General features: G+C 40.6%; 2 protein-coding genes and 1 long non-coding RNA gene across 14 annotated transcripts in view; 2 read left to right on the top strand and 1 right to left on the bottom strand.

The window, feature by feature from the left end:
- TTI1 (TELO2 interacting protein 1) overlaps positions 1-8122 on the bottom strand; it is a 43572-nt gene extending 35450 nt beyond the window's left edge. The window contains exon 1 of one of the 4 annotated variants that reach the window (XM_082430099.1): positions 8015-8122. The gene's annotated coding sequence lies outside the window, so the exon portion shown is untranslated. Of the gene's footprint in view, positions 1-7745; positions 7991-8014 lie in introns of those variants that run through there. The other 3 variants (XM_082430096.1, XM_082430097.1, XM_082430098.1) reach the window with 3 other exon arrangements.
- Positions 8123-8176: 54 nt separating this feature from the next.
- The window catches only part of RPRD1B (regulation of nuclear pre-mRNA domain containing 1B), an 86837-nt gene continuing 67019 nt past the window's right edge, over positions 8177-27994 (top strand). For 7 of the 9 annotated variants that reach the window (XR_014254811.1, XR_014254812.1, XR_014254813.1 and 4 more), the window contains exons 1-3: positions 8181-8704; positions 14274-14403; positions 21822-21955. Coding sequence is in view for 5 of the 9 variants with exons in the window: in XM_082430329.1 (XP_082286455.1) it covers positions 8554-8704; positions 14274-14403; positions 21822-21955 (415 nt within the window). In the remaining 4 variants the exon portion in view is untranslated. Of the gene's footprint in view, positions 8705-14273; positions 14404-21821; positions 21956-27994 lie in introns of all 9 variants that reach the window. The other 2 variants (XM_082430325.1, XM_082430328.1) reach the window with 2 other exon arrangements.
- LOC309645375 lies at positions 21962-27781 on the top strand. Its single transcript, XR_014254834.1, has 2 exons — positions 21962-22090; positions 25065-27781. It is a non-coding gene; the product is annotated as an uncharacterized lncRNA (long non-coding RNA).

Here is a 27994-nt window from a genome sequence, read left to right as displayed (position 1 = left end):
GGATGAGGCATTCAGAACAAGCTGATTCTCGGGGTGAGCAGAGAAAACAACCCAGAGTTCAACTGTGGCAGACAGTGACTATATAAACCAGTTCTTGACTCTAACCCTTTCTGAGTTCAGTGTACCCCTTCCGCGGTCATAGAAAGCAGTCACTGGGGAGGTGGGGGAAGAGATCTGCAATCAGAGTGCTTGAGTGAACCCATTCCCCCGGCAGCTTCTTCCCCTCCTTCCCATCTCTTTCTGCCTTTTCACAGGGATGGGCTGTGTAAGATCCCTGGGCCATGGCGTCCAGGTGGTGCAGACAAATGGGACAATCTGTAGGTGCTATACTTTACAGACACTTAAAAGATAAGACGATAGACCACAAGGTACTTATTGTATCATATAGTTAAAAAGTGAAAAAGGGAGGAAAAAACCCCAGAGAAGTACAAAAGGAACTCAGAAAAAGAATGGACACCAAAAGGGAAGGGTTCATGGAGGGAGAAGGATTTATGTTGGGGTGGGGGGACTACACACTTGGGGCTGCATGGGAAGGCTGTTCAAGGAACAATACCTCACAAGCAAAGGCCAGAAAGCAGAAAAGTTATAGCCCCTAATAAAGGCAGAGACGAGAGGGAGTCACCATCATGGCAAGTGAGCCATGCCTCACACAGGAGTGATGTTCTGATGAGACCACCTGCTCGCGGCCTTTGTAACTTGCTGTTCCACGATATATCCTCACGGCTTGCTCTCTCACCTTTCAGGGCTTTACTCAAACGTGAATTCTGAGGGAGGCCTTCTCTGATCACCCTAATTTAAAACTGCAACCCATCCTCACTCCTCCCCTGCCTTGCACTCCCAATCTCCTTCCCCTGCCTTTGAAATTTTCCTACATAGCATTTAGTACCATTTGTCAAACTAAGTTATCCACCTATTTATTTGTTTATTGTCTCTCTCTTCCCACTAAAATATAAGCTCTATGAGGGCAGTAATAGTTGACAGTTTTGTTTATTGCTTCCGGCAAAGAGCAGGCATTCAATAAATGCTTGTTGAATCAATCGCCATAGACCAAGGTCTGGCTCTCTCTTTGGTGGATCTTTGATATCAGATATGTGTGAACTGGAGTCTGGGTAAAAACCACCATACTCTTCTTCTCCTGGGGTGAGTTATTCCTACAGGTAGTCGATCTCATCCATTACAGGAGGATCTTACTAGATTCACTCTCAGGTGGCAATCATAGTTCTAGATTTTGACTGCATGCCAGCCCATTTTTAGGGTGTTTCCAGACAGAATGAGTATGAGAACAGGAATCTGACAATCTGGGTGATAGTCCTGGCTCTGACAGTACCTGGTTGTGTGGTTTCCATGAATTTTAGTTTCTTCAACATAAAATAAACTTGGTGGATAAGATGATCTCTAAAACTTCTAACTTTGAATTAACTAGCACATGATAAAAGACTGGGTTTAGATCCCAGAAATATGAGTTTAAATAAAAGAACTGCCAACACAAGTTCTTGACTAGAAAGAAGAGAATTAATATTTGTTGAAAAAACCCACCATATGCTAGGCAATGTACATAAATTGCTCGTCTACAAGCTGAGTAACACAAGGTTCAGAGAGATTAAGTGATGCCCAAGGTTACACAGCAAGCAGTGGGATTCACCTCAAGCCTGTGTGACTCCAAAGGCTGTACGCACTCTTTTCACTACACCAGAGGTTTCCAACCCAACTGTTTATCAGAACCAAGGGGAAACAATGTAAGTACAGATGCCTGGGCCTCACACCAGATCTACTGAATCAGAATCTATGTTGGGGGTGGGGTGGAACAGGTATGCTTTGAGAATCTATTTTAAAAGTTTGCAAGGTCAGTCTGATGATCCACGAAATTGCTAAGAGAGTAGAGTAGATCTCAAATGATCTTACCACACACACAAAAGGGTAATTTTGTGAGGTGATGGAGGTGTTAACTAACCTTATTGTGGTAATCATTCTCAATATATATACACTGATATGTGTATCAAATCATTATATTGTACATCTTAAACTTTTACAATGTTGTATGTCAATTCTATCTCAATAAAGATGGGGGGAAAAAAGAAAGAGAAGGCTAAGTAGGAGTGGGGAGACAGGACTCCCACTTCTACCTAACAGTAATTAGGAGCCCTCCCTCATGGGTGTCAAAGGAGGCTGAGTGAGGAATCTGGACTTCTACCTACACTTGGAAGTAACAAGGTTGGTCCCCCCACCCCTGCCTTATCCTGCCAGAGTGGTTTCAGAGGAAGCCAGCTAAAAAGAAGACTTCTGTAAGGTCCAGAGTCTTAGAACGTAATACAAAAATGTCCAGTCAAAAATCATTCACCATACCCAAGAACCAGGAAGATCTCCAAATGAATAAAAAAAGAAAAATCAATCAATATACGTTAACACTAAGATGACAGAGACATTAGAATTATCTGACAAAGTTATTAAAGCAGCTGTGATGAAAATGCTTCAATAAGCGATTATGAACTTGTTTAAAACAAAAGAACAGAAAACCTCCGCAAAGAAATAGAAGATACAAAGAAGAAACAAACAGAAATTTTAGAACTGAAAAATTCAATAACAAATAAAAAGCTCAGCAGATGGGCTCAACAGGAGAATGGAGGGGACAAAGGAAAGAATCTGTAACATGGAAGACAGGATAAGAGAAATTACCCAATCTGAACAACAAAGAGAAAACAGACTGAAAAGAGGCTCAGGGACCTATGGGACTATAACAAATGATTTAAGCATCCCAGAATGAGAGAAGAAAAAGGGCAGGGTTGAAAAAGTACTCAAAGTACTGAAAGCTCCCCAAATTTGGCAAGAGACATAAATCTATATACTCAAGAAGCTGAGTGAACCCTAAACAGGATTACCCCAAAGAAATCTGCACCAATTATAATTAAAATTAAAATTTATGAAAACAAATGACAAAAAATCTTGAAAGCAGCCAGAGAAAAATGATACTTTGCCTATATGGGAAAAACTATTTGAATGACACTGGATTTTTCCTCAGAAACCATGTAGGCCAGAAGGAAGCAACACAATAATTTTCAGGTGCTGAAAAAAAAAAAAAGAAGAACTGTCAACACAGAATCCTATACCCAGCAAAAATGTCCAACAGAAAAAAAAAAAAAAAAAAGAGGAATGAACTGGAGCGATATCCTCAGATGAAGGAAAACTAAGAGAATTTGTCACCAGCAGGCCTACTCTAAAAGATTGGCTAAAGGAAATTCTCTAAACGGAAAGGAAACGTTAAAAATAAATAAATAAATAAAGAATCTTGGAACATCAAGGAGGAAGAAAGAACATGGTAAATAAAAATACGTATAAATACAATAGGTTTTTCTTATTCTTTTAAATTTTATAAATTGTGTTTGACAGTTAAAGCAAAAATTATAACACTGACTGATGTGGTTCTAAATGTATCTAGAGGATATATTTAAGACAAATATAAACAGGAAAGGGTAAAGAGATATAAAGGAAGTAAGGTACATATACTTCACTAGACCTGTCAAAAATAAGTTATATACACATAATATGATACCTAGAAGAACCACTAAAATGGTTATACAAAGAGATACACTCAGAAACACTACAGATAAATTGAATGGAATTCTAAAAAATGTTCAAGTAAAGGAAGTCTGGAGAAAAAAAGATAATGGAGAAACAAAAAACAGAAAACACAGAAAACAAAAGAATTAAATTTCAGACTTAACCTCTAACATATCAATAATTATATTAAATGTAAAATGTCTAAATACACCAATAAAAAAAGACTGTCAGAGTTGCTTAAAAAATATGACTTAACTATATGCTGTTTACAAGAAATTCACTTCAAACATAATGATATAGTCAGGTTGAAAGTAAAAAGATGGAAAAAGATATTATCATGTAAACATTAATCAAAGGAAAGCAAGACTAGCTATATTAATATCAGATAAAGTAGACTTCAGAGCAAAAAAATTACCAGAGACAAAGAAGGACATTATATAATGATTAAAGGGTAAATCTATGAAGAAGACATAGTAATCTTAAGTGTGTATGCACAAAACAGAGATGCAAAATGTGTGAAGCAAAAATGGATAAAACTGAAAGGAAAAGTACAGGTGGTCACCACAAGTATAGGTGGTGACTTCAACATTCCTCTCTCAACAACTGATAGAACAATATCAATTATAACACAAGAGCTCAACCACACCAACCAACATTTACATAACTGACATTTACAGAATACTACGACAGTAGGATATACATTCTTTTCAAGTGTCCACAGAACACACACCAAGATAGACCATATCCTGGACCACAAAATAAACCTCAACAAACTTAAAAGAACTAAAATCATACAGTGTGTTCCCCAACCACGATGGAATCAAACTAGAAACTACTAATAGAGAACAGGAAAATCTTCACACGCCTGGAAATTAAGCAACACATTTCTAAATAATTCACGGATCAAGGAGGAAATGTCAAGGGAAATTTTAAAAAAATACATGGAAATGAGTGAAAATAAAAGTTCAACATATCAAAATTTGTAAGACACAGGTACAGCCATGCTGAAAGGGAAACTTATAGTACTAAATATACATATTAGAAAAGAGGAAAGCTCTTAAATGAATATCAATAATCTAAACTCCCACAGTAAACACCTAGAAAAAGACAAATAAAATAAAGCAAAATAAATCCAAAGCAGGCAGAAGGAAGAAATAATAAAAATCAGAGCAGGAATTGAAGTTTAAAACAAAAAACAATAGAGAAAATCAATGAACCAAAGAAATGGTTCTTTAGAGAGATAAATAAAATTGACTTCTATAACTAGACTGATGGGGGTGGGGGGAGGGAGAGGTAGAGGGAGAGAGAGAGGGAGAGAAGGAGAGAGGGAAGGAGGGAAGGAGGGAGGGAGGGAAGGAGGGATGGAGGGAGGGAAGGAGGGAGGGAGGGAGGGAGGGAGGGAAGGAGGGAGACAGAGAGAGGAATTAGCAATACCAGTACTACAGACTGCAGATATCAAAGGATAATACAGGAATACCACAAATAATTTTATACACATAAATTTGACAGATGAAATGGCAAATTTCTCAAAAAACACAAACTACCACAATTCACACACTCTGAAATAGATTACTGAACAGCCTTATAAGGAAACTGAATTTATTGTTTAAAGACTCCCAAAATCAAAGAAAAAAGAAAGAAGAAATCTTCAGGCCCAGATGGTTTCACTGCAGACTTCTACCAAGCATTTAAAGAAAATTAACACCAATTCTACACAATCTTCTAGAAATGGAAGAAGAAGAAACACTTTCCAATCCATTTTATGAAGCTAGTATTACCCTGATACCAAAACTCAATATAAAAAAATTTTAAAACTGCAGACCAATTTCCCTCATGAATATAGATGCCAAAATCCCAAACAGAATATGAGGAAATATAATTTAGCAGTATGTAAAAAGAATTACACACCATGACAAAGTAGGACTAAATTCCAGGGATGTAAGGCTGGCTCAGTATTTGAAAATCAATCACCGTTATTAATATTAACAGGCTAAAGAAGATAAATCACATGATTATATCCTCCTCATCTTTCTGACCTCTAAATGTTGAAGTGTCCTAGGACTTAATCACTGGGCCCCTTTTCTTTCTATACCTATTCCCCCTTATGACTCCCACATTTATATCTCTACCCCAGATCTCTCCCTTGAACTCCAGACCCATAAACCCAATTGCCTATGAGATACCTCTACTTGGACAGGCATTTCCAATTAGACACATACACATCTAAACTGCTCTTACTACCCAAACCAGCTCTTCCCACAATTCAGTACATACATGCAAACTCCATTCTTATGGTTGCTTAGGCTAAAACCCTTAGGGCCATATAAGCTCTTGTTTCTTTTATACCTCATATCTATGCTGTCAGTAAATCCTGTGATCTCTTCCTCTAAAATATCCCCAGAATCTGACCCTTTCTCACTACCTCCACCCTGGTCTGAGTCTTCCTTTCACCTGGGTTATCACAACAGCAGCTGAACTGGTCCTCCTGCTCCTACCCTTGCACCTTTACTGTCTATTTTCTACTTAATAGCCACATGCTCCTCTTTTGCTCAAAATGGTCCAATGAGTCCATTGGACTTGTTTCATTCCGAGTAATATCCAAAGTCCTTACTATTGCCTATAGTTCCCCACATGATATGGTCCCTGGCAACTTTTCTAAGCTCATTTCTAGCCTTCTGGTTCACATCACTTGAGCTGTCCTCCTTGCTGGTCCTTGAAAATGCCAACAATGGTCTGACCTCAGGACTCTGCACTTGGTTTTCCCTCTGCCTGCAACATTCACCACATAGCATAGGGCTTGTTCTCTCATTTTTCTGAAGGCTCTGATCAAATGTCACCGTATCAGTGAGGCCTTCTCTGACCAGTATATATGATACACACCAATCCGCCCATACGTGCATTCCTCATACCTCTTACCCTCCTTTATTTTTATTCAAGGCATTTATAACTTTCGGGCTCATTTTACACACATGTTTATCTTCCCCTGCAGAAGGTAAGCTTCCAAGGACATAGATTCTGTCTGTTTGCCTAGAATAGTGCTTCAGACATAGGTTCTCAAAAATTATCGGCCGAATGAATAAATCAACCACTGGCTCGGGAGTGAAGAACTTGGGATAAGATAACCTTGATTTGATTCCTGGTTCTGTCATTTCTTGTGTCCAAGTGACACTGATGGCTCACCCATGTTTAATGTTTTCTCATCTGTCAAATAGTGATAATAACCCGTACCCCACAGGACTGTTGTCAGGATTAAATAAAAGAATGTACGTAATGTGCTTAATACACAGTGACTCGGTATAAAAGTGCTCAGTATATGACACTGTTACTTAATACAGAAAGATGGCCTAGATTTGGACTCAAAGGCCCTAGGTTGTAATTATGACTAGATATTGACCGTGATTTTAGGGTATTCACCTCAGCTATGAATAAGGTGCTGGGGTAAAAAAGATAGATAGAGTCCCTTCTCTCTAATCTTAGTTATGTGATCTTGGGCAGGTCACCCAAGCTCCCTCAGCCTCAGTTTCCTCATTTGCCAAATGGGAATAACATAATACCTACTGCATAGCTTTGTTGTATTAAATGAGTCACTATGTGAAAACACAGTGTCTAGCCCATAGCAGCAGCTCATTATGTTGGCTATGATTATGATGATTCCATTCTGAAGGAGGAGTAAAAGCACCTAAGCAAAGAACAGCGCAGTATGAGCAAAAACAGGCATCAACTAGCACAGTGCCTCCTAACTGGAATCTGCCCACAACTGGTCTGTTCCACTATGATCAGGACATTTAAAAATTCTACTATGGCTACAATAACCTAACTCCCTACCACCACCCCACAGCAGTTAGAAGAACAAATTTCTCTGCTGATGTGATAATTGGAATTTAAAACTTTTAAAAAATAGTTAAAGGATAGAGTCTCAAATAGTGTTTCTTAAAGGAGGCCAACGAACCCATTGACTTCTTTACCCCACCCCCCCACAAAGTTAACATGTATTACTTAAATTTGAGCAATAGTCAAATGAACCCCCAGAAGGCAGCCTGTAATTCCCTGAATACAACAACCAACTAAGAGCTGGGGGCACAAGGGTGTGTTTGACGGCGGTGCTGTCACAGACTAAACATCGGAACTGGCCACTAAAGGTGGTCCCGGAGGCCTAGTATGAGCCCACCGCGTGAGAAGGGGGGCGTCACCTTTGGAAAAAGAAGAGCAAGAGCCAAGGCGTGGAGGCGTGAAAAGTGCACGTGGGTGGCTTGGCAGAACCAAAAAAAGCTTTTTGTGGGGGGCGGCCAGAGAGCAGGACATGTACGGAGGAAGAGTGCTGCTGGGGCCTGCCAGGTGAGGGAGAAAGGTCCCGTTCCATCCCCAGGTCATGATCTCTCAGCCTCAGCATCTCCTCAGGATCCCCCTCTAAGGGCTCGCGGTTGCTGTCTCCCTCTCGTTCGCGCCACTCTTCCCTTACCTCGTCTTCCAGCCTTTCCCTCACTCTCGCACCTCCTCCGCCGCGCCGGAAGTGACGCGTAACTCGCGCGCCGCACCGCGCCAGAAAGGTTCTGCGGGAGCGGGAGAAAGGGTTCCGGTGACACTCACTGCGCCGGCGTGCGGGCGCGAGCGGTCAAAGCGCCTTCCGGAGGCCTCCGAAGTGCGCCCTTTTCCCTGTCTGTCGCTTTCGGAGTGCTCCGAGCGAGATTCAAAGAGGCCTTCGCCATCGGAGGGGTGTTTTTCTACACTCTGAGTCCCCCCGGTGCCCCGCCACTTCGGCCCTTGCCCTTTGACCCTGCTCTCGCGGCGGGGTGAGAGGTAGGTGGCCATCTTGTGGCGGCGGCGCGGGCGGCTGATACTGCGGAGACCCATCCCCTCCCCCTCCTGGCCCCCCCCGGCCATCTGTCAGTCATAAAGAGTCCCGCAGGCCGCCAGGTGAGGTCCCGGCCTCGTGCCGTCGCTCTCCCCGCCGCACTGGGCGGCCCAGGCCGATCCCTGCCGGGCCTCACCGCCGCCACCATGTCCTCCTTCTCCGAGTCGGCGCTGGAGAAGAAGCTCTCAGAGCTGAGCAACTCTCAGCAGAGCGTGCAGACCCTCTCCCTGTGGCTCATCCACCACCGCAAGCACGCGGGACCCATCGTCTCGGTGTGGCACCGCGAGCTCCGCAAAGGTAAACACTCCCTCTACCCCCATGGGTCCTCCTCCCGGGTAGCCCTCTCCCGCACCCACTCCCGAGGCCCCTCTAGCTTCTTAGCTGAGCCTGGCTTTCCAGGCCTGGGCCTCTGATTGATTGCGCTTCTGAGGTTGGAGACAGTGTTATCCCCATTTCTCGGAGAAGGAAACCGAGGCCTGGGAGGGTTTAAGGTACTTGTCTGAGGTTCCACCGACCGGGGCTCAGGACTCCCAGTTAACCCAGCCGCTTTCCTCTCTGGCTCCTCCTGACACTTGTGATCATTATTCTCTCGGCAGCGTTGAGCGCCTGGTGGAGGGTACAGGCCTTAGCCTGTTGTGTGCCAGGCGGTTGCTGGGCATTCTGAGTAAGATTACCTAGATCGAGCCCTGGCTTAGCCACTTACTAGCTGAGTGATACCGGGCAAGTTTCTTTTCTCTAAGCCTCTGTTTTCGCATCTGTCAAAAGAGGACAAGGGTAACTGCCACTTACAGAGCCTTTATTCTGTGCCGGTCACTGTGCTAGGACCTTATGTATATCCTCGCAATTAGTTCTCAGCACTGCCCTGGAAGTGGGTACAGTCACTGCCATTGCAGAGAAGTCAAGGGGCCACACCACTTAGACCTTGCCTCTCAGTTTCCTCTTCTCATGCAGCTCTCCTTGGTTCTAGACCCTGCTCAGCATCTGGCAGCCATTGATTGAGCTCAGCCTATTGTTGTGTGCCAGGCACTGGGTTGGGAGCTTGATAGCATGTTGGCTCCAGAGGCCAAGTGCCTCTGGAGCCTGACTTTGCCATTTACTGAGCCCCCGCAGCTTCACCTCTCTTTCCCTCAGTTTCCTGATCTGTAAAATAGAGATAATGATAACTGATATTTACTGTGCCTTTGTTCTGTGCCAAGTGCAGTACTGATATCATTACATACATTGTCATTTTTTTACAGTCTCAGAGTTCTGTGAAGTAGGAACTCAGCAGATGAGAATAAAACGGAGGCTCAAACAACTTGGGGTGAAGAGTAAACAGGATAATCCACATGAACATCTAGCATGGTGTCAGGCAGAGTGTAGGCACTGGATAAATAATGGTGAGGTGGGATACTGATTACTCAGTGTGGGGCATGTTCTTTGCCTCAAATTGCTTACAGTCTGCTGGGGAAAGATGGGCATCTACACAGCTATTTGATACCCCAGTGAGCTTCATAGCAGAAAGCTGAGCAAATGAAGCTTAGCGCTGTTTTGGACAGCCTGTATGTGGTAGGCCCTTTATAGCATAGGAAGTAACTCTACATGTGTTCTCTGCTATCTGTGAGGTCAGGATGTCATTCTGTTTTACAGATGAGGAAACTGAAGTGGCTAAGTGGTATTTTCAAGGCCTTAGAACCAGTGAGGCTCGGACTACATCAGACTGGCAGACACCAAAATCCAGGATTCTTTCAGGAGACCCAGTTCTAGTCCTCTGGCAGAGACCCCCTGCCCCCCAAATATCATGTGCTGTACTGAGATGGGGGTCCCCTCAGCCCTCAGGGTAGTTGGGGGATAGAGCCTGGGCCTCCCAGAGCCCCATTCATGTACCCCACTGTGCCATTCAGATATTATTTCTGTTGTCTGAGATGTGGTGGAAAAATTCGAATTGCTTTCTACAGGATCCTATCTGGTAGGATCTCAGAGGCGCGTCAAAATCCACCTCAGATGTCACTTTTGTGAAGCCATCTTGATTCCCCACCTCACCCTATTTGAGATACAGAAAATAAAGAGTACTTTTGTTTATGAATCTCCTTTAACCCTAATTTCATATGATGAAGCCTTAAGTTGTAAGTAGGTCAGCATTATTATCCCCATTTTATAGATGAGAAGATAAAGATATGAAGAGATGAAGTGCTGTGTTAATGAGTGTACAGCTGGGACATTAGCCCAGTGCTCCGAGACGCTGAAACTTGTTTTCAGGTACCTGGTGCATCAGTGCACTTAATAAGTGAAGGTGATCATCTTACTCCAACCAAACCCGTAGTGCTTTTGTTTATTAGAATTAATCTGCATTTATTTCATTCTTACTAGTTATGTCTCTTTCACTGGATTATGTTTTGAGGGAGAAACTAGCTCTTCTGGTTGTCCGTAATGTACACAACATTTAGCATGGTGCCTGTTAACACAGTTAAAAAATAGTTTAGGAGTTAAATTGTCGTCTCTTGACATCATTTTCATGGCTGAGTAAAGGATCCAAGCGGCACTGTCTGATAGAGCGTTCTGTGATGAGAGAAATGCTTCATATTTGTGCTGTGCAACAAGGTAGCCTCTTGCCATGAGCACTTGAAATGTGTGACTAAGGAAGTAAACTTTCAAATAAATACAATTGAAAATTCAGTTCCTGAGTTTTGTTAGCTACAAATCAAGTGTTCAGTAGCCACATGTGGCTAATGGCTATCATACTGGACAGTGCAGAACTAGAGGATGCTCTTCCAAGCATCAGTGTACAGTGTCCTAATACCCAGCCTTCATGAATTGAAAATGCCCCCGCACTAAAGTGGAAAAAGATTTTGTGCCCTAATGTTGGAATTGACTAACCTTTTAGGTTCTAGCCCACCCTGAATCTTTAAAAATGGACATTTCTATCTGTAGTCAAGTCATTTCCTTAAGACATTCACAAACCATCTCTGTTTTGCCTCCAAATATTTATGAGACTTTAAAAGTTTTCTTTTTCCTGCTTAAGTACTACTTCTATTCATGATGTGTTATTTTCTTTCCATTCCCTAGGTTAATAATTCTTAATTTATCCCTTTGGGCTCTGTTCTAGGTAGAACTTCTCCCTTTCTTTTTGGAGCAGTTTGGTGTAAAATACCCTAAGATGAACATTTTTTAGTAGTACATTTGTACCTTATGTTTGTACTACTACTACCTTTAGTAGTGCAGGTAAATAGGCCTTTTTTTAAAAAAAAATTACTTCCTCTAGATGTCAAAACTAGCCAGACAAGTGAAAAATTTTGGTCAGCCAGTTATTTAAACTTTGCTCAATAACTATCTCAACCAATTTGGAATGGGCCTCAGTAGGGAGTGAGAGAATCCATACTGACATATTGGAAAGACGTCTGCACAAGTGAGTTACCACCCAGGGCTGGAGTAGAGGGTGTGTGTGTCGTGTGTATTTTGACCGTGTGTGTTCAAGTGCTCTAGGGCTTTGTGGGTTTTTGTTGTTGTTTGCTTGTTTTGGCCGCACTGCGCGGCTTGTGGGATCTTAGTTCCCTGACCAGGGATCGAACCCCGGCCCCTCGGAAGTGAGAGCGAGGAGTCCTAACCACTGGACCTCCAGGGAATTCCCTCTAGGGCTTTGTTATATTACCTTTACACACATGGTGCTCATGTTGATTATTCAGGATGCTGGATGTGGAGGGATAAAGTTTTATCCTAAATTCTCATTGCTAAGTTTGAGGGTGATGAGAATTAATTGGCATTGTAGATAGTGAAAACCTTGGCTCTCTATCTTAGCTATCATATTTGTAATACTGCAGAATGTATCAGGTCTTGAATGGCCAAATTGACATTTTACAATATGGATTCTGGGTTTTTTAACATAAAGTATATTAGTCTGATTTGCTTTGTAGAAGTTCTGTTTTACTTTTTTTTTTTTAATATTTATTTATTTATCTTTGGCTGCGTTGGGTCTTTGTTGCTGCGTGCGGGCTTTTCTCTAGTTGTGGTGAGCAGGGACTACTCTTCGTTGCGATGCGCGTGCTTCTTACTGTGGTTCCCTTGTTGCGGAGCACAGGCTCTAGGTGCGTGGGCTTCAGTAGTTGTGGCTCGCGGGCTCAGTGGTTGTGGCTCGCATGCTCAGTAGTTGTGGTGCACGGGCTTAGTTGCTCCGCGGCATGTGGGATTTTCCTGGACCAGGCTTCCAACCTGTGTCCCCTGCATTGGCAGGCGGATTCTTAACCACTGCGTCACCAGGGAAGCCCTCTTTTAACTTTTAAATCTAACTTTCATGGCATTATAGACTTGGTAGTTTAACTTGCTGCAACATCCTAGAACAAGGTTTGCTTTAAAAAAAAAAAAAGCTTTTTGCCGTAATCATACCTTTGTAGCAACAGTGGGATATTGAAACTATTGACACTTTTGTTCTGTTTTTGAATAATAATTAGAACAGTTAAAGATAGCTCCAGGTTTTCAATATTCTCATCAGTTGGCCATCTAAACTAGGTTATTATCAGAAGGTTAGTACATTTCAGGATATCCATATTTAATTTTATGAGCACTTTAAGTCATCAGTTTCAACTATAACATGCTTTAAAAATCTTGTTTTTAACTTGAGTTATTCTCCTGTAGCTACATTTTAAAATGTCAGATCTTGAGCCTGCTGTGTCAGAATTTATACATGCTGTGTGCATTTCAAAAGAAACAGAAATGGTTTCTGAGAGCAGTGGAGTAAGGACTAGTAATTCAGGTGTAAAGGTTGACATAGGGCTTGCTTGAGTCTTTTGGGCACTTTGGCATTGGAGAAAACTTAATGTTTTGAACTATCTGATTGTGTTATTATTTATTTCTTTTAAAAGAAAACTGGGACCAAAAATGGTAGTGATGTAACTTTACGGTTGAAAAGTTATGTGCATAGAAGCCAGGAAATTCAGTAATGTTCCCCCAAGCAACTGTAACTCAGACATATTGCGTGAGGTTTTTATGGTTTAATGCATGCTACCATATAGAGTAATAGGAAATACTACATTTAGTAGGTATAAGAGAGAAGAATTGTATTTTTTGTGGGAGCCATAATTTTGCATATCCAGATTTCAGACATGTATAAATTTTCAGTGATCATGTAACATTAATGTATATTTGTGTTTTGAGATAAATATCCATTGGTGCATCTAGAGATTCCTCTGGATTGTAGAGTTGATATCATTGACTGATTATGGTTATTGGAATGTTCAAAGAGAAATTCTTGGTCTAGGAGCATAAATTCCAAGTATCTTTTAAAATTGAGACTTAACTCAGTCTTTCATTCTGTGGTATTTGATAATTAACAGTGAGTAAGAAATGCTCATCTTTGCAATATAATAAATGAAAACCTTGGTTTTAACATGTCTTCTGGAGATGTATTGACAGCTTATCCTTTAGGAATTCACGGGAGAATATTGACTGCTTAAAGGTTTAGGAATTTTCTTTGGATTATCTTAATTTTTACTGCCAATTAATTACCCTGACTAAAATAACACAGAAGTTAAGATGGCGTATTCTCTTTTTTTTAAAAACAATTATATTGAACTATAATTCACATTCCACACAAGTCACTCTTTTAGAATATACAATTCAATGGGTTTTAGTATGTTCGCAGTTATGCAGCTATCACCACAATCAATTAAGATGGCGTATTCTTGTTTTTTATTTTTTTCAAAATTGTATTCTCAATCCTGTTTTACTAGACACCTCCAGGAGTCCCTTAAATTGTTTTTTCAAACATAGCAGTCTTGACCTCAAGTAGGTAATGCTTGTCTTCGTGTTCTTTAGGAGTAGCTTAGGGCAAAAGAATTGTGAATTGAGAATTTCCTTGGTGTAAGCTAAATTATATTCTTTTCTTTTTTTCCAGCCAAATCAAATAGAAAGCTTACTTTTCTGTACTTAGCCAATGATGTCATTCAAAACAGTAAAAGGAAAGGACCTGAATTCACTAGAGAATTTGAATCTGTCCTTGTGGATGCTTTTTCTCACGTTGCCAGGTATGTTTTCTGGTTTTTTGTTCTGTTTTGTTTTTGAATGCATTACCTTTTCCTTTTTGTTCTTTCTTTTTTGTGTGTGATAGCCTTTGTAATTTGACAGCTTCATACTTTAAAGAGAGGTACTTTATAGAGAGTTGCAGAGGCCAAATTGTGGTTTTATATTTTGCCTGACTCCTTGAGAAACTATCTCAGACAAGTAAATATTTTGATGCATTGAAGGGACTCAGTCTAGCACTTGAAGCACATCTTTTCTCCTAGATGTATTCACTATTGAATTCACTTCTTGAATATGGTACTTTCCTTGGTTTGGCTGAGTTGTCTTATTAGCTTATGGTCAAAAAAACAAAGCTAAATAGTACAAGGGAACTTTCCAGTAACAAAACCTTAATAGCAAGAAATTAGTTGCTGTGCCTTTGTTTTTACTTACTTCTGGATGTCTACATGTCTAACTTACTGAAAATAGTAGTCATTACTGTACCTGCAAAGATAGTAATTATTAGTGTGGAAAGTAGATATTTGCTCTGGCTCTGTCATATTAAGTGTGTGCCACTACTGTGTTTTGTGACAGAGGACGGGGGTGGGTAGAGCATACTTATAGCTGATATCACGGAAACTATACATTTAATTAAAAGTTTTACAAATCACTTTTATTTATTTAAAAACAAACTGTTTTTTGTAGATATAAGTTAGTTGTCTAGGAGGAGCAAAGAAAAACTATTTTTCACTAGAATATTAATAAGTAAGCAAATCACACAAAACATCTTTGCCAAAGGAAACTGGGAAGGGTGAGAAGGAGACTAGTGGGTTAAACGAAAATTGTTCTAAGGCCTAGAGTGTAAGTGAAAGACCTTAAGTGTGAAAGTAAGTCTGGCATTCCGTGAAAGATTTGGAAAGTTTGAAGGAGTGAAATGAGAACTCCAAAGGATTTTTAAGAAATGACATCTAGCTTTGTAGAGATGGATAAAAGATTTTTGTTAGTCAACTGGCTTTTTTTTTTTTTGAACATGGATACTGAAAAAGCAGAATGTTTGGGAACTTGAAAAAATATTGAGTCGTCATAACAGAGAATAAGCTTAGAACAGACTACTCGAGTAGCCCTCTGAAATTGGAGACAGGCATTTTCTTGTTTTGAGGAGATTCAGTTCAGTTTCTTAGACGTTGGCTGTAGCTCTGCCTCCAACACTGAGTGGCCTTGGATGTGTTATGTAGCTTTTTGAGCCCACGTTTGCAGGTTAGTTAAAAGGGAATGTCACCACCTGTCTCATTCGAGTTGTGAGGATAAAGTAAACCAACAGTGCTCAATCCACAGTCTTTGCCCATTCATGGGAGTGTACTGTATTATAAACTATGTGAAGAGAAGGACTGTTTCTTTTTTGTTCTTTCCTGTATTCCAGACACCTAATAGAGTATCTGGCACAGAGCTACTGGGTTTTGTACCTTCGAGAACACCATTTAGATAGTCTTGATGTGAATGGTGTCCCAGGAGCTGAGCAACATTGTGGTCTGCCCTGGCACAGAGTAGGGATTCAGTAAGTAGTTGTTGAATAAGTTAATAAATTTAGGGTATAAGAAATTGACTAAAGAAATTTCCTATAGGGATAGTAAACATAACATTTTTCCTTAAAAATTGAACAGTAATCATAAGCTGCTCCCAAATCAGAAAAGTGTAAGTAGAAAAGCGGGTGGGAGAGGGGGGATGAGCAATACCAGGATTAAAAATTTTTCTACTTGGTATCATCTTAAAACCTATCTAGGAGGCACTGTAAGAATGTCTTGGCAAATTCTGTGGCATTATGGGGAAAATAGACCTGATCCTTTTAAATAAAAAAAGATAGCTCTGTTACCTTTCTTTTTTGCATTCTTCTAGTTCTTTTAAGGTCCCGTTCAGGTATTATATTCAAGATCCCCATGTCTCTAAGCTCCCTCCCCACCCCCACCCCCATTATTAGAATAGGAAGTCCAGCCACACCACTTCAGTCCTGATGCACCTTATCAACAGTAAGAAGTGCTCTCTGTACAGTTTTTCTGTGGCCAATTGATGAACAAAGATAGTGGACCCATTAATATTGACTAAAATTGATTAGGAATCTCTTTATGATAATTTCCTACCTCCTCCCTCAAACCCCCTACCCCCTAGGAAAGAAACAACAAACCTCTCAAGTCAGAGAAAGCTGCCAAGCTCATAGGGTAGATTTAATTTGAATAGCAGTTTAAGTAACCAGACTTGAAACTTATTTTCCACACAAATGCCTTCTTGTTTTCTTCTCAGTTTGGAGATAGTTGTGCACTTAATCTTGCCTTCAAGATGTATTTAAGTGCCTTCTTTGTGCAAAGTACTGATGCAGATACTAGGGGGGCAAGCAGTGAACAAGGCAGGCAAGGACAAAATGAATAAGATACTTTCAGAGAGTGATAATATGGACATAACAAAATAGAATGACGTTCTTGAGTGGGATCTCTTCTAGTGTGGTGAAGGAAGGCCTCTCTAAGGAAGTGACATTTGAGGTAATCATGCGAAATAGGAACAGCTATTAAAAAGAACCTACGGTACAAATAATCTTGGCATGTTAAGAGGATCAGAATGAAGGCCATTGTGGTTAGAACACAAGGAACAGAGGGAAAGTCGCATCCAGGTGAGATCAGAGAGGCAGGCAGGTGACAGTCACATATGCCTTGTAAGCCTTGGGAGAGAGTTAGGATTTTGTTCCGATAGGATGTCAGGAGTTTTAAGCAGGGGAGTGATATATTCCAAATGCCTTGTTCAAAGATCCCTCCAGCTTGGGGTGGAGAATAGATTATAAAGGCCAAGGGAGAGGCAGGGACCTGAGGTCGAGGGTGTTGCTCTAGTGTAGGCTAGAGATGACATTGGCTAGGACTCAGGAGCATTGAGGAGATAATAGCTTCCACTTGTTGAATGTTTACTTTATGGGTAGATTTGTGCCCCCCCCCCCATGTAAAACTGTTAGGATTAGTGGGAGCTTGGTAGTGAGGGAAAAGAGAAATCAAAGATTATTTCTAGGTTTTTGACATGAGTATGTGGATGGCTGATGGTGCTGTTTACCGAGGTGGAGATTGAGGTAAAGATATGGTAGAGGAAATCAAGAGTTTTGTTTTGGCCATGTTAAGTTTGAGATGGCTAATAGATATTCCAAAGGGTGATGCCATATAGGCGGATGGATGAAACAGTCTTGAAGCTCAGTAGGAAATTGATTTCTGGAGACATAAATTTGGAATTATCACCATATACATATTTATTTCCTGTTATAACAGTCATGGGTCCCCAAGACCACTTCCAGGTTTGGTGACTTGCTAGGAGGACTCACAGGACTTGGGTATAATTGTGTTCCTGGCTATGATTTATTACAGTGAAAGGATATAAAGCAAAATTAGCAAAGGGAAAAGGTGCAAGGGATGAAGTCCAGAGGAGACAAGGCATAAGCTTCCAAGAGTCCTTTCATAGTGGAGTCACACAAGACATACTTAATTCCTCCCCCTTTGAACTGTGGCAACACATGTGAAGTGTTTTCTACCTGAGAAGCCCGTTAGAGATGTAGTACCTAGGGATTTTGTTAGGGTTGGTCACAGGCACTCTGCCAAAATTCTAGGCTCCCAGAAGGAAAGCAGGTGTTCAGCATAAACCATACTGTTTGTATAAACAGTTTAAGCACAGTAAACCACCCTTATCAGTTAGGAAATGATGGGAACACTTTTGAAATCCAGGTTCCGAGATGCCAGTCAAGGGCCAACCTCGTGAGCAGGTCTTTCTAAGGGCAGCAGTCTCAGGCCTGCTGTGTTAACTCTTTTCTATACAATTGCAAAGGATTGTTTCTGCTTTACCTTTACATGAGGCGCTGTTGGAAGTGCTGAGGATACTTAGAAATAATTTATGCCCTGAGTAGGCCTGCCATAGTCCTACTGTGCATGGGATAAGAGAGAAGTACACAAATTATAGTGGGTGTACCAAGGCAGTGCCATTAGAGCTGCAGAGGAAGAAAAGGCCCCCACGCTGGCTTGGCAAGCCCTCTGGTATCCAGCTGACACTTCAAGCAGTAGTCCTACGTGTGTATAACACATACTTTTCACTTTTTAGATCAAATTTTCAGTGGTTGAATTTATAAATATTTAGAATTAAGATACTAAGTTGTGTTCTGCAAAATAAGTTACATATGTACTTATTTATCATCTTTCAGTTTATTCATTGATAAGTGGCAAAGATTTTTTGTGTTTTTTCACTTAAAGATTTCTCAAGTTAGAATGGAGTTGGTACAACTTGAAAAGATAGCTCCTTCTGTCATAAAATGACTTTTTTGCTTTGGTTGTATCCAATTTCAGGTGCTAAAGTGACTTCCACTTCATTGGAGCTACTTAGGGCAAAACCTCATCAGTAAAAAGATTTCTTGACTGTTGTGTCTATATCTTTAGACCTTAGCTGGCAAAACTTTGATTTACTGTAGTGCTCAAAGAATTAGCCTATCATGGTTAATTATGTTCACTAATTAAAGTCGAGCACCCTTTTGGCTGTAGCCTTCAGTGGTGAAAGCCTTTTGAAAATCTTTTGGTTACAACAGGTTTGAGCATCAGTATCCGCTATATAGTAGTGTGACTGCAGCTGTACTCACTATCAGTCTTAATCAAGCCCCAAATAGCCCCGGGAATGGTGGATGGTGGTTGGATGGGTGTTGTGCCCCTCCCAACCCTTTTAACTAAATCCTTGATAAGAATTTGTTTTCATGATTGGTTTCTCTTTTAAGAGAATTTGCAGAGAACAGATTTTATGTTAAAAGTACCAACCAGTTAAGTTCTGATTAGCTGTGATTTTGTTACAGTAGTTATAATGACTTTATTTTTCTAAAGCCTGCATTTGATCACATTAGGGACTTCCCATTGCCTTCAGGATAAAGGCCACATGTTTAGTATGGCATTTAGGGTCCTCTATAATCTAATTCCACTGTATCCCTCCAGATTCTTCTGCTGTTTCCACACCCCCCCCATATAGTACTTCAGCCACCAGAATTACTCAGAACCTTTTGCTCTTCACCTTGTTCTGTTTTGGGGATTCCATTCAAGCGAGAGGAGAAAGCATGAGCATAGGCACACGTACCAGTGGCAGCAAGTGCTGAGTAGAAAATACTTACTGTTAAGTGTTGCTAGAACATGAAGCCTCAGGTAGGGTGTGGAGAGGTGAGGGGCTGCTGGGTCAAGAACCTAGAGGTCAGGACCTACGCCTTGTTCTTTGTATTTCAAACACAGTATTTCATAAACCTTAATGCGCAGATGAATGCTTAATTGATGTCTGACATGAATGACCTTGATGTGGTAAAATGGTCATTGAAAGTTAACTAATTGTATGGCCTACTGAAACCTTTCTAACATTTTTCAAAAAAAACATTGCAATTAAATTTATTGTGCTTGTTCTAGGGCATATAGCAGTGGGGGAAAAAGACAAATCCCTGCCCTTGTGGAAATCACATTCAACTGGAAAGAGAGTATAAACAACAGGGAAACCGTATATATAGCACACCAGAAGATAAATTGTGTGGAGAAAAATTAAGTAGGAGTAGGGAGTGTAATTTTAAGTAGGGAGATTAGGAAAGGATTCACTGAAAAGGTGCTGTGTGAATATACACACCTGAAGGAGGAGAGCAAAGGATCCTTGCCTGGCCTGAGCCTTGGTTCCAAGCTAAGTGCAGAGGTCCTACACTTTATGGCAGGAGGGCCAGGGAGCTGTTGAGGAGGGAGGGGAGAGTGAGGATAGGTGAGGTCAGAGAAATAATGGGCTGGGCTGAGAAAGGCTTTGTAGGCTTCATTAGGACTTTCACTTTTATTCTGAGGGAGACCAGGAAGAACCATTGGAAGTTTTGAGCAAAGGAGCAACATGATCTACCTTAACACAACAGTTAGGATTGGATTTTTAAAACTTGAGAATAGATGGTTGGAGGACAGGGTGGAAGCAGGGAGACTAGTAATGAGGCTGTTGCAGTAATCAGACAAGAGATGATAGTGGCTTGGATCAGGGTGAGAGCAGAGAAAGAGGTGAGAAGTAATTTGTTTCTAGATATATTTTGAAGATGGAGTAGAGATGTTTTTATTATAAATATCAAGGTCATATCTTTAAGTTTTATAAATATCAGTGGAAATTTTTTCCCCCTTTTCCCCCTCACCCTGACCTCTGACTTAAAAAAAAAAAAACAGCTTTACCAATAGAATAATTAATTTGTATGTATCCTGATTTAGTTAGTACTTTAACCCCCAATTTAGTGAAATTTGCCACTAATAATTCATAAGTAATACAATCTGACCAGATTAGGCCGGAAACTCAGCTCATCTTGAGTGTTAACATAAGTTTTAGAAAAGTGCTGTTAGGGCTGGGGGTGAGTGAAATTCCCATCTGAGTTGAATTTTATGTGGTTTCTTCTTGAGGTTCCTACTAAAGATATTGACTTAGATACTAAGATGTCAGGGTAACCCTTCTTGTTTATAGTTCCTCAGTGTAAGGTCATTGACATCCGCACAGCCTCACAGAACAGAACAATTCATAGTAACACAGCACATGGTGAGGGAATTTGTTTTCCTTTCGGAAAGTCTTCCCCCATGCTTCCACTTGCCGTCTGACACTTTATGGTAAACAACTGTTTCACCCTGAGTGCGAGTTATGGTCATCTCACTGAAAAATAAGAGTGATATGTTTTAAGAGAGTAGTATGTCAGGAAAAAAACTAGCTTCTTTCATTCAGATATAAATTACAAAGGACTGTATTATGCTCGGTGTGTTCTCAGATTATCTGCTAGACACCTTTGTGTGAATCTGGAATACAGACCTAGACTGGAATTAAAATAATTATGAAGTAGTGAGTTTAAAGTTGAGATCAGTCTTGACATATATGTGTGTACGATTGTATTTATACATATTAGAGGTGTTGGTGTGTTAGCATTGATGAGTTATTATGAATTTCTTCCCCACTTTAAACATTTGGTTTTAATCATTTTTTTCCTGTCCTTAAAAATTTTGGCCTGCTTTAATTTCCAGCAGTATATCTGGCACTAGATTTCAGTTAATGCCTTGTAAAAAGCAAGCTGTCACAATTGATATGATTGATTTTTGATAATTCTCTGTCAGTAAAAATCAGCCTTTGGCTTTTTGCCCTATTTGTCCCATCTTTCAAAGAGGATAAAAGAGACAGATTAATTCTGTAACATAATCCCTCTCTTTTCCCTGCACACCACAGGAAGAATGTAGTTTCTGGTCAAGTTTTGAATATCCATTAACTACAGTATGTACCTTACTCTTCCTTCTGTTTTTAAATATGTAAATCATTTAGTCAGTTGTTGGTTTTTTGGTTTTTTTTTTAAAGTAAATCTGTCCTAATTAAAAGCAAAAAATCTTAAGCTTATATATATCTTTTCGTCTTTTCTGGGCAGAGAGGCAGATGAAGGCTGTAAAAAACCTTTAGAAAGATTGCTGAACATCTGGCAAGAAAGAAGTGTGTATGGCGGCGAGTTCATACAGCAGCTGAAGCTGTCTATGGAGGACTCCAAGAGCCCTCCCCCCAAAGGTAGAAACATCACCACATGTTTACAGCTCTTGGTCTTTGCCTACTTTCGAATCACATATGAAAAGCTGCAGTGGGGGTTGCTGTGAACCACCAGCGATTATATGATTCTTCAGAGAGAGATGATCATAAACGATGGTGAGAATTTATATAGTGCTTGCAGTGTGTAAGCCTGGTTTTAGTATTCATGCTATTCATCATCTCATATCCTACCTTTTGATCTGTATTCTCCTTGGCACGCTTAAGCCTTTCAGAGACTTTCCTTGCACAAGGGAAAGGAACAACAAAATTGTTCAGAGTTATGGCGAACCAGGAAGTACCCTGGGCTAAGATTTTGTCTGAGCCTTGCCGCTAACTACTATAGGATCTTGGATAAGTCCTTCAGCCCTTTTGGAACTTGGTTTCATTAAATATTGATGTGGTTTGGGGACATACTTTTGATGGTTGTCAGCTGCTGTCTAAAATTGGTTTTGGTCCTTATTGAACCCAGAATATCCTGAGATAGTGTGTTCATGTATGTGTGTGAATTTTACCAAGTCCTTCTTAAAAGCTATGTTATTTTTTCTTTTAAAGAGGAGTAAGATCAAACATTATTTGGTTCTTTGGCTTCCAGTTAGTTGTGGCTTAATTCTAGCTGGCATGACATGTTTCTAAGCTGCAGATCTGATCTAACTGTATACATGCTCATTGCCTGGAGGATTAAGTCCAAATACTAACATTGTATTTAGGACCCTTTATAATGTGAACTAGTCTACTTTTCCAGATTCTTCTCCTATTTTCTCACATATACCATATTCTTTGGCCATACCTAGCAATTTCCCCTCTGGATGCTCTGTTGGTACCCCTTCCTTTGCATCTGCTGTTACCTCTGCTCAAAATGTCCTTATGCCCCTTTTGTGTGGTGAACTTATTCTTTAAGAATGCTGCTCACATTCTGACATATTTGCTAGCTTGTCTGGGCACATGTAACCAATTCCCTCCATCTTCCTCTGGGACTTTGTACATGCCTCTGCAATAGAACTTAACCACAATTAGCATATGTGATAATATCATTCATTCAGCAACTCTTTTTATTGTATACCTTTCACAATCTCTTCCAGGTCTGAGTTTATATGCGTTTTAAGGTGGAGTAACTTTCCTGTGAAACTGGAGGTTAGAGGCTTTCTAAGAATGACATAAGTGCTTTCAGTCTGCAGGTCATTGTTGTTTTACTTGGAATTGATAGAAAACAATTTTGGGATTGGATTGGATTCTGGCAGTGTTTGTGTTGTATCCTTTGGAAGTATTCTACACAGTGTTGGGGAATTATCCAGCATTCTTTTCTCTCCTCTGACTTGAAGTCCATTGGTAAACAGTGCTGATTTTTTAAAAACACCTTTGGGCAAGTAGGAGAGCTCTGAAAGATGATGTTTGAAGCTAAGTGTTGAATTTCAGTTAAACAAGCATTTGCCAAACATGTGCTTTGAGTAAACAACTATGCTAGACAGTATAGGAAAGAGCAAGAGAGGAGTGAGAAATAGTTTTGCACTCAGGAAGCAGTCAGACAAATTGGGGAATCTGTGGCAGTGGCAGATTTGAAAATAGCTCCATTGGGTTTCTGATTTTTTTTTTTGAGTGTCTAGACATTAACAGCAATAGAGGCAGTATTCCTTTAATGTAGAGGGTAATGCTGTTCTAAAGATCATTTTTCTTTCTCTAGTTTGTAAAGATGAAAACACATATCAAAAGGTTCCAATGTGTTTGTCTCAGCTAACTCACTCTGTCTTCTCACTGTCTTCTTTGGACCTGAGTTATCAGAATATTTTACACAATCCTTTCAAAATATTGATGAGTTTTCCAGAAGCTTATTTCCAAATTTAAATAGTCCTTTTATATTTCAACCTTAATTCAAGGCTAATTCTTTGTCTTCAGACAACTTTACAGAGTTTACTTTTGGAATAAAAATTTTCCTGTGGAACTGACATTTCTAATGTTGGAGAATGTGTGAGCTTAGGAATTTTGTTTTAGAACTGGAGTTTTCTTGAGTTTGTGTACCTGTAATATAAAATCTGTGGGGTTTTTTTCTTCCTTTTTTCAATCCCAGGTATAAGACCCAGTGATTCTAAAGTTGTCTCTGTATTCTTGGGAATACTCATGCTGTTGCTTGACTGAGTGGAACTTCATTACTTACTTCAGTCCCACGTAAATCACACGGTATCCTATAGTTGTAGGCTTTAGAAAGGAAAGGTAGATACAAAGGAAATAGCATTTATTGAGCACCTATTCAGCACCAGCCCTTCTGCTGGCTGCTTTTCATGTTAACTTATTTTAGATCCTTACAACTACTCTGTGTACTAGGTATTATTTTCATATTTCAGTTGAAGATATTAAGACTCGCAAGGGTACAGTAATTTTGTCCAAGTAGATATAATAGATAAGTAGAGAATTCAAACCCAGGTCTGTATAACTTAAAAGCCTATGTTCTTCACACCATAATTTTTCCCTGAAAGCACAGGGATTCAGTAGACTTGAATGAGGGTATGAATTCATGAGTAGGTCACACAACTTTCCTGGACCTTAGTATAGTTAGTTTAGCTATTCAGAGCAAGGGTTTGAAATCAGACTTCCATAGTATGAATCCCAGCTCTGTCACTTCCAAGCTGTGTGACCTTGGGCATGGCATTTGACCTCTCTGAGCCTCAGGTTCTCACTGTACAGTATGGCTATTAATAGTAATAATACCTCATAGGGTTGTGTGAGGATTACTTGAGATAGTGAAGGTAAGATGTTATTAATGTGATCATATGACTTCTATTTGGTACCCCCTCTCAGTTCTAATATCTAATATTCTGAGTTTCTAAATACAGACCAATAGCAAAAGTAGGAGGAGTCATGTTAGTATGTTCAGCCCCCCAGATTTTGTGCAAGGCTGGAGAGCATGGTGGTTAAGAGCACAAGCTCTAGGCCCAGCTTCCCAGGTTCAGGTCTGGACCTGGCCATTCATTTCAGTGAGATGATATGGGTAGAGTGCTTTCAGAACTGTGCCTCAAGTGTCAGCCCTTTATTGCACATCTTTTTCTCTCTACAAGTAAAGGTAAATGTACTTTTAAAAAAAAACTCCCTTATTTTGCAGGGAGGGGACAAAGAATGAGGGAGCTGTTGGAAACAGTATTTCCTGATTCTTTTTTCATTATAAAAGTAATATAGAAGTGGAAATAAAAACAAAAGTAAGCAAATGGGACCTAATGAAACTTAAAAGCTTTTTGCACAGCAAAGGAAAAGATAAACGAGACGAAAAGACAACCCTCAGAATGGGAGAAAATATTTGCAAATGAAGCAACTGATAAAGGATTAATCTCCAAAATTTACAAGCAGCTCATGCAGCTCAATATCAAAAAAACAAACAACCCAATCCAAAAATGGGCAGAAGACCTAAACAGACTTTTCTCCAAAGAAGATATACAGATTGCCAACAAACACATGAAAAGATGCTCAACATCACTAATCATTAGAGAAATGTAAATCAAAACTGTAATGAGGTATCACCTCACACCAGTCAGAATGGCCATCATCAAAAAAATCTACAAACAGTAAATGCTGGAGAGGGTGTGGAGAATAGGGAACCCTCTTGCACTGTTGGTGGGAATGTAAATTGATACAGCCACTATGGAGAACAGTATGGAGGTTCCTTAAAAAACTAAAAATAGAACTACCATACGACCCAGCAATCCCACTACTGGGCATATACCCTGAGAAAACCATAATTCAAAAAGAGTCATGTACCACAGTGTTCCTTGCAGCTCTGTTGACAATAGCCAGGACATGGAAGCACCTAAGTGTCCATCGACAGATGAATGGATAAAGAAGATGTGGCACATATATACAATGGAATATTACTCAGCCATAAAAAGAAACGAAACTGAGTTATTTGTAGTGAGGTGGATGGACCTAGAGGCTGTCACACAGAGTGAAGTAAGTCAGAAGGAGAAAAACAAATACTGTATGCTAACACATATGTATGGAATCTTAAAAAAAAAAAAGGTTCTGAAGAACCTAGGGGCAGGACAGGAATAAAGACGCAGACATAGAGAATGGACTTGAGGACACAGGGAAGGGGGAGGGTAAGCTAGGACGAAGTGAGAGAGTGGCATGGATATATATACACTACCAAATGTAAAATAGATAGCTCATGGGAAGCAGCTGCACAGCACAGGGATATCAGCTCGGTGCTTTGTGACCACCTAGAGGGGTGGGATAGGGAGGATGGGAGGGAGACGCAAGAGGGAGGAGATATGGAGATACATGTATATGTATAGCTGATTCACTTTGTTATAAAGCAGAAACTAACACACCATTGTAAAGCAATTATACTCCAATAAAGATGTTATTTTAAAAAAGTAATATAAAATCTGTGGGGGGGGGTTCCTTTTTTTCTTTTTTCAATCCTAGAAATTTCAAGTGGATTATTTAGAAGATCCAGCTTTACGGGTAGATGACTGCATTTTGTAATGTGATTTGGGATCCTTCAGGCTAACTTTTTGCCTTAAAATTAGTTTCACAGTCTGCCATAGTGTCTGAAATTCTATCACAGGTCTCTAAGAGGCATACCATAAACCCTTAGGTAACCAGATTACTTGAAGGTTAGCTGAGTACAAGGCCCCGTGAAGACACAGGGATGTGTTGAAGCATAGAACAGAAGGTGTGCAGTAAGGACAGAAGGATTTCGGCCCCTGTAGTGTTTGCCCTGCCTATAAACAGAGTGGTTGAGGAAGTGAAAAAAGGAGTGAGTGTAACACCTGTGGTTAGAGCCGAATTGATAGCGGAAGGTGCCTGATCTGAAGTTCAGACACAGGAACAGGACTGGCAGATTTCCCGGGTCATTTTAATGGTTGTCCGACTCGATTGAGAATTCTGGGCCTTCTCGCTGCTAGTTCTGTACACATGAGCAGGGGAGAGTCTGGTTTGTGTAAAGCGAAGCAGGGATAGTCATTTCTGGCACAACACTAGGGCTTTGCAGTCGCTATGCTTCCTCTGCCTTCAAGAAGTTTCAGACTCAGGTGCGTTGACACTTTCCTGGGTATTATAGCGATGTAAAGGAATAAGACACTTGCTGTTGCGATTGGAGAGGTAAGGCCTGTGCCTGCCAGTTGCCATGCAAAGTGGCAAGGGCCCAGCGCTTTCAAAGAGAGGCCCCGGTGCTGTGGGGGCTGGAGGGAGAGGATGACAGTCGGAAGGGAGTGCTCAAGGTGGTTCTGCCGTTACCATCACCAAGGAGACTTTGAACTTAGGTGGCCTTTTCAGGGTTTTGAGTAGAGGCATGATGGGGTGAGAGCTCAGCTCTAGGAAGATGGTGTAGTCTAAGTTGCAAGAGTGACTAGAAGAGGCAGAGAGCCCAGCTGGGACAGCGGTCTGGACAAGGCATGCGAAAGGACAGGTGGCTGATAAGAGGCTTTGGGAAGGAGCAGAAAGAGGATGTAAGGAAGAATTCCTCACAATTGTGGAATCTGCTAGAAGTTGGGACTTTGGGAGAGATTCCACTGTTCTCCAAGGCATTGTACCTGGAAGATGGGGCCAGTGGCAGTGTTCATAATGGTAATAGGTAGCTCAGGAAAGGAGGAGCCCTGTGGAGGAAATGATGAGTAATTTATTTCCAGTAGGTCCTCTAGTGGAGATACGAGAGAACTGGAAAAGTAGGATGATAAAGGTTACCTCCTGTTATACCCTCTTCCATCAGGATGGCGAAGGACAGAAATGGCCCTAAAATTGTCATCAGTTTGATTTCGGTTTTGCATTACTAGAAGTGAGTGGCAGCATGAAGTGGTAAAAAGAACTCCAGATTAGGAGACAGAAGACTTTTGCTGTAGGACCCAGACTTAGACTAATGAGCTCTCTGGCTCTGGACACACCACAGCCGGTGGGCCTTGACATTCTCATGAAAAATGAGGTGGGGGCAGTGGGGAAAGCAAATACATAGGTCTGCCTAAGGCCTTCCAGTGCCAAAATTCAGTGATTCTGAGTGTCCTGAGATGTTCAGTGATGTGTGGTTTTTATACATAATAATTT

The sequence above is a fragment of the Balaenoptera physalus genome (assembly GCF_965194825.1).
Source record: "Balaenoptera physalus genome assembly, chromosome: 16".
Taxonomy (NCBI): Eukaryota; Metazoa; Chordata; class Mammalia; order Artiodactyla; family Balaenopteridae; genus Balaenoptera; species Balaenoptera physalus.
This window is presented reverse-complemented; position numbering and strand designations above follow the sequence as displayed.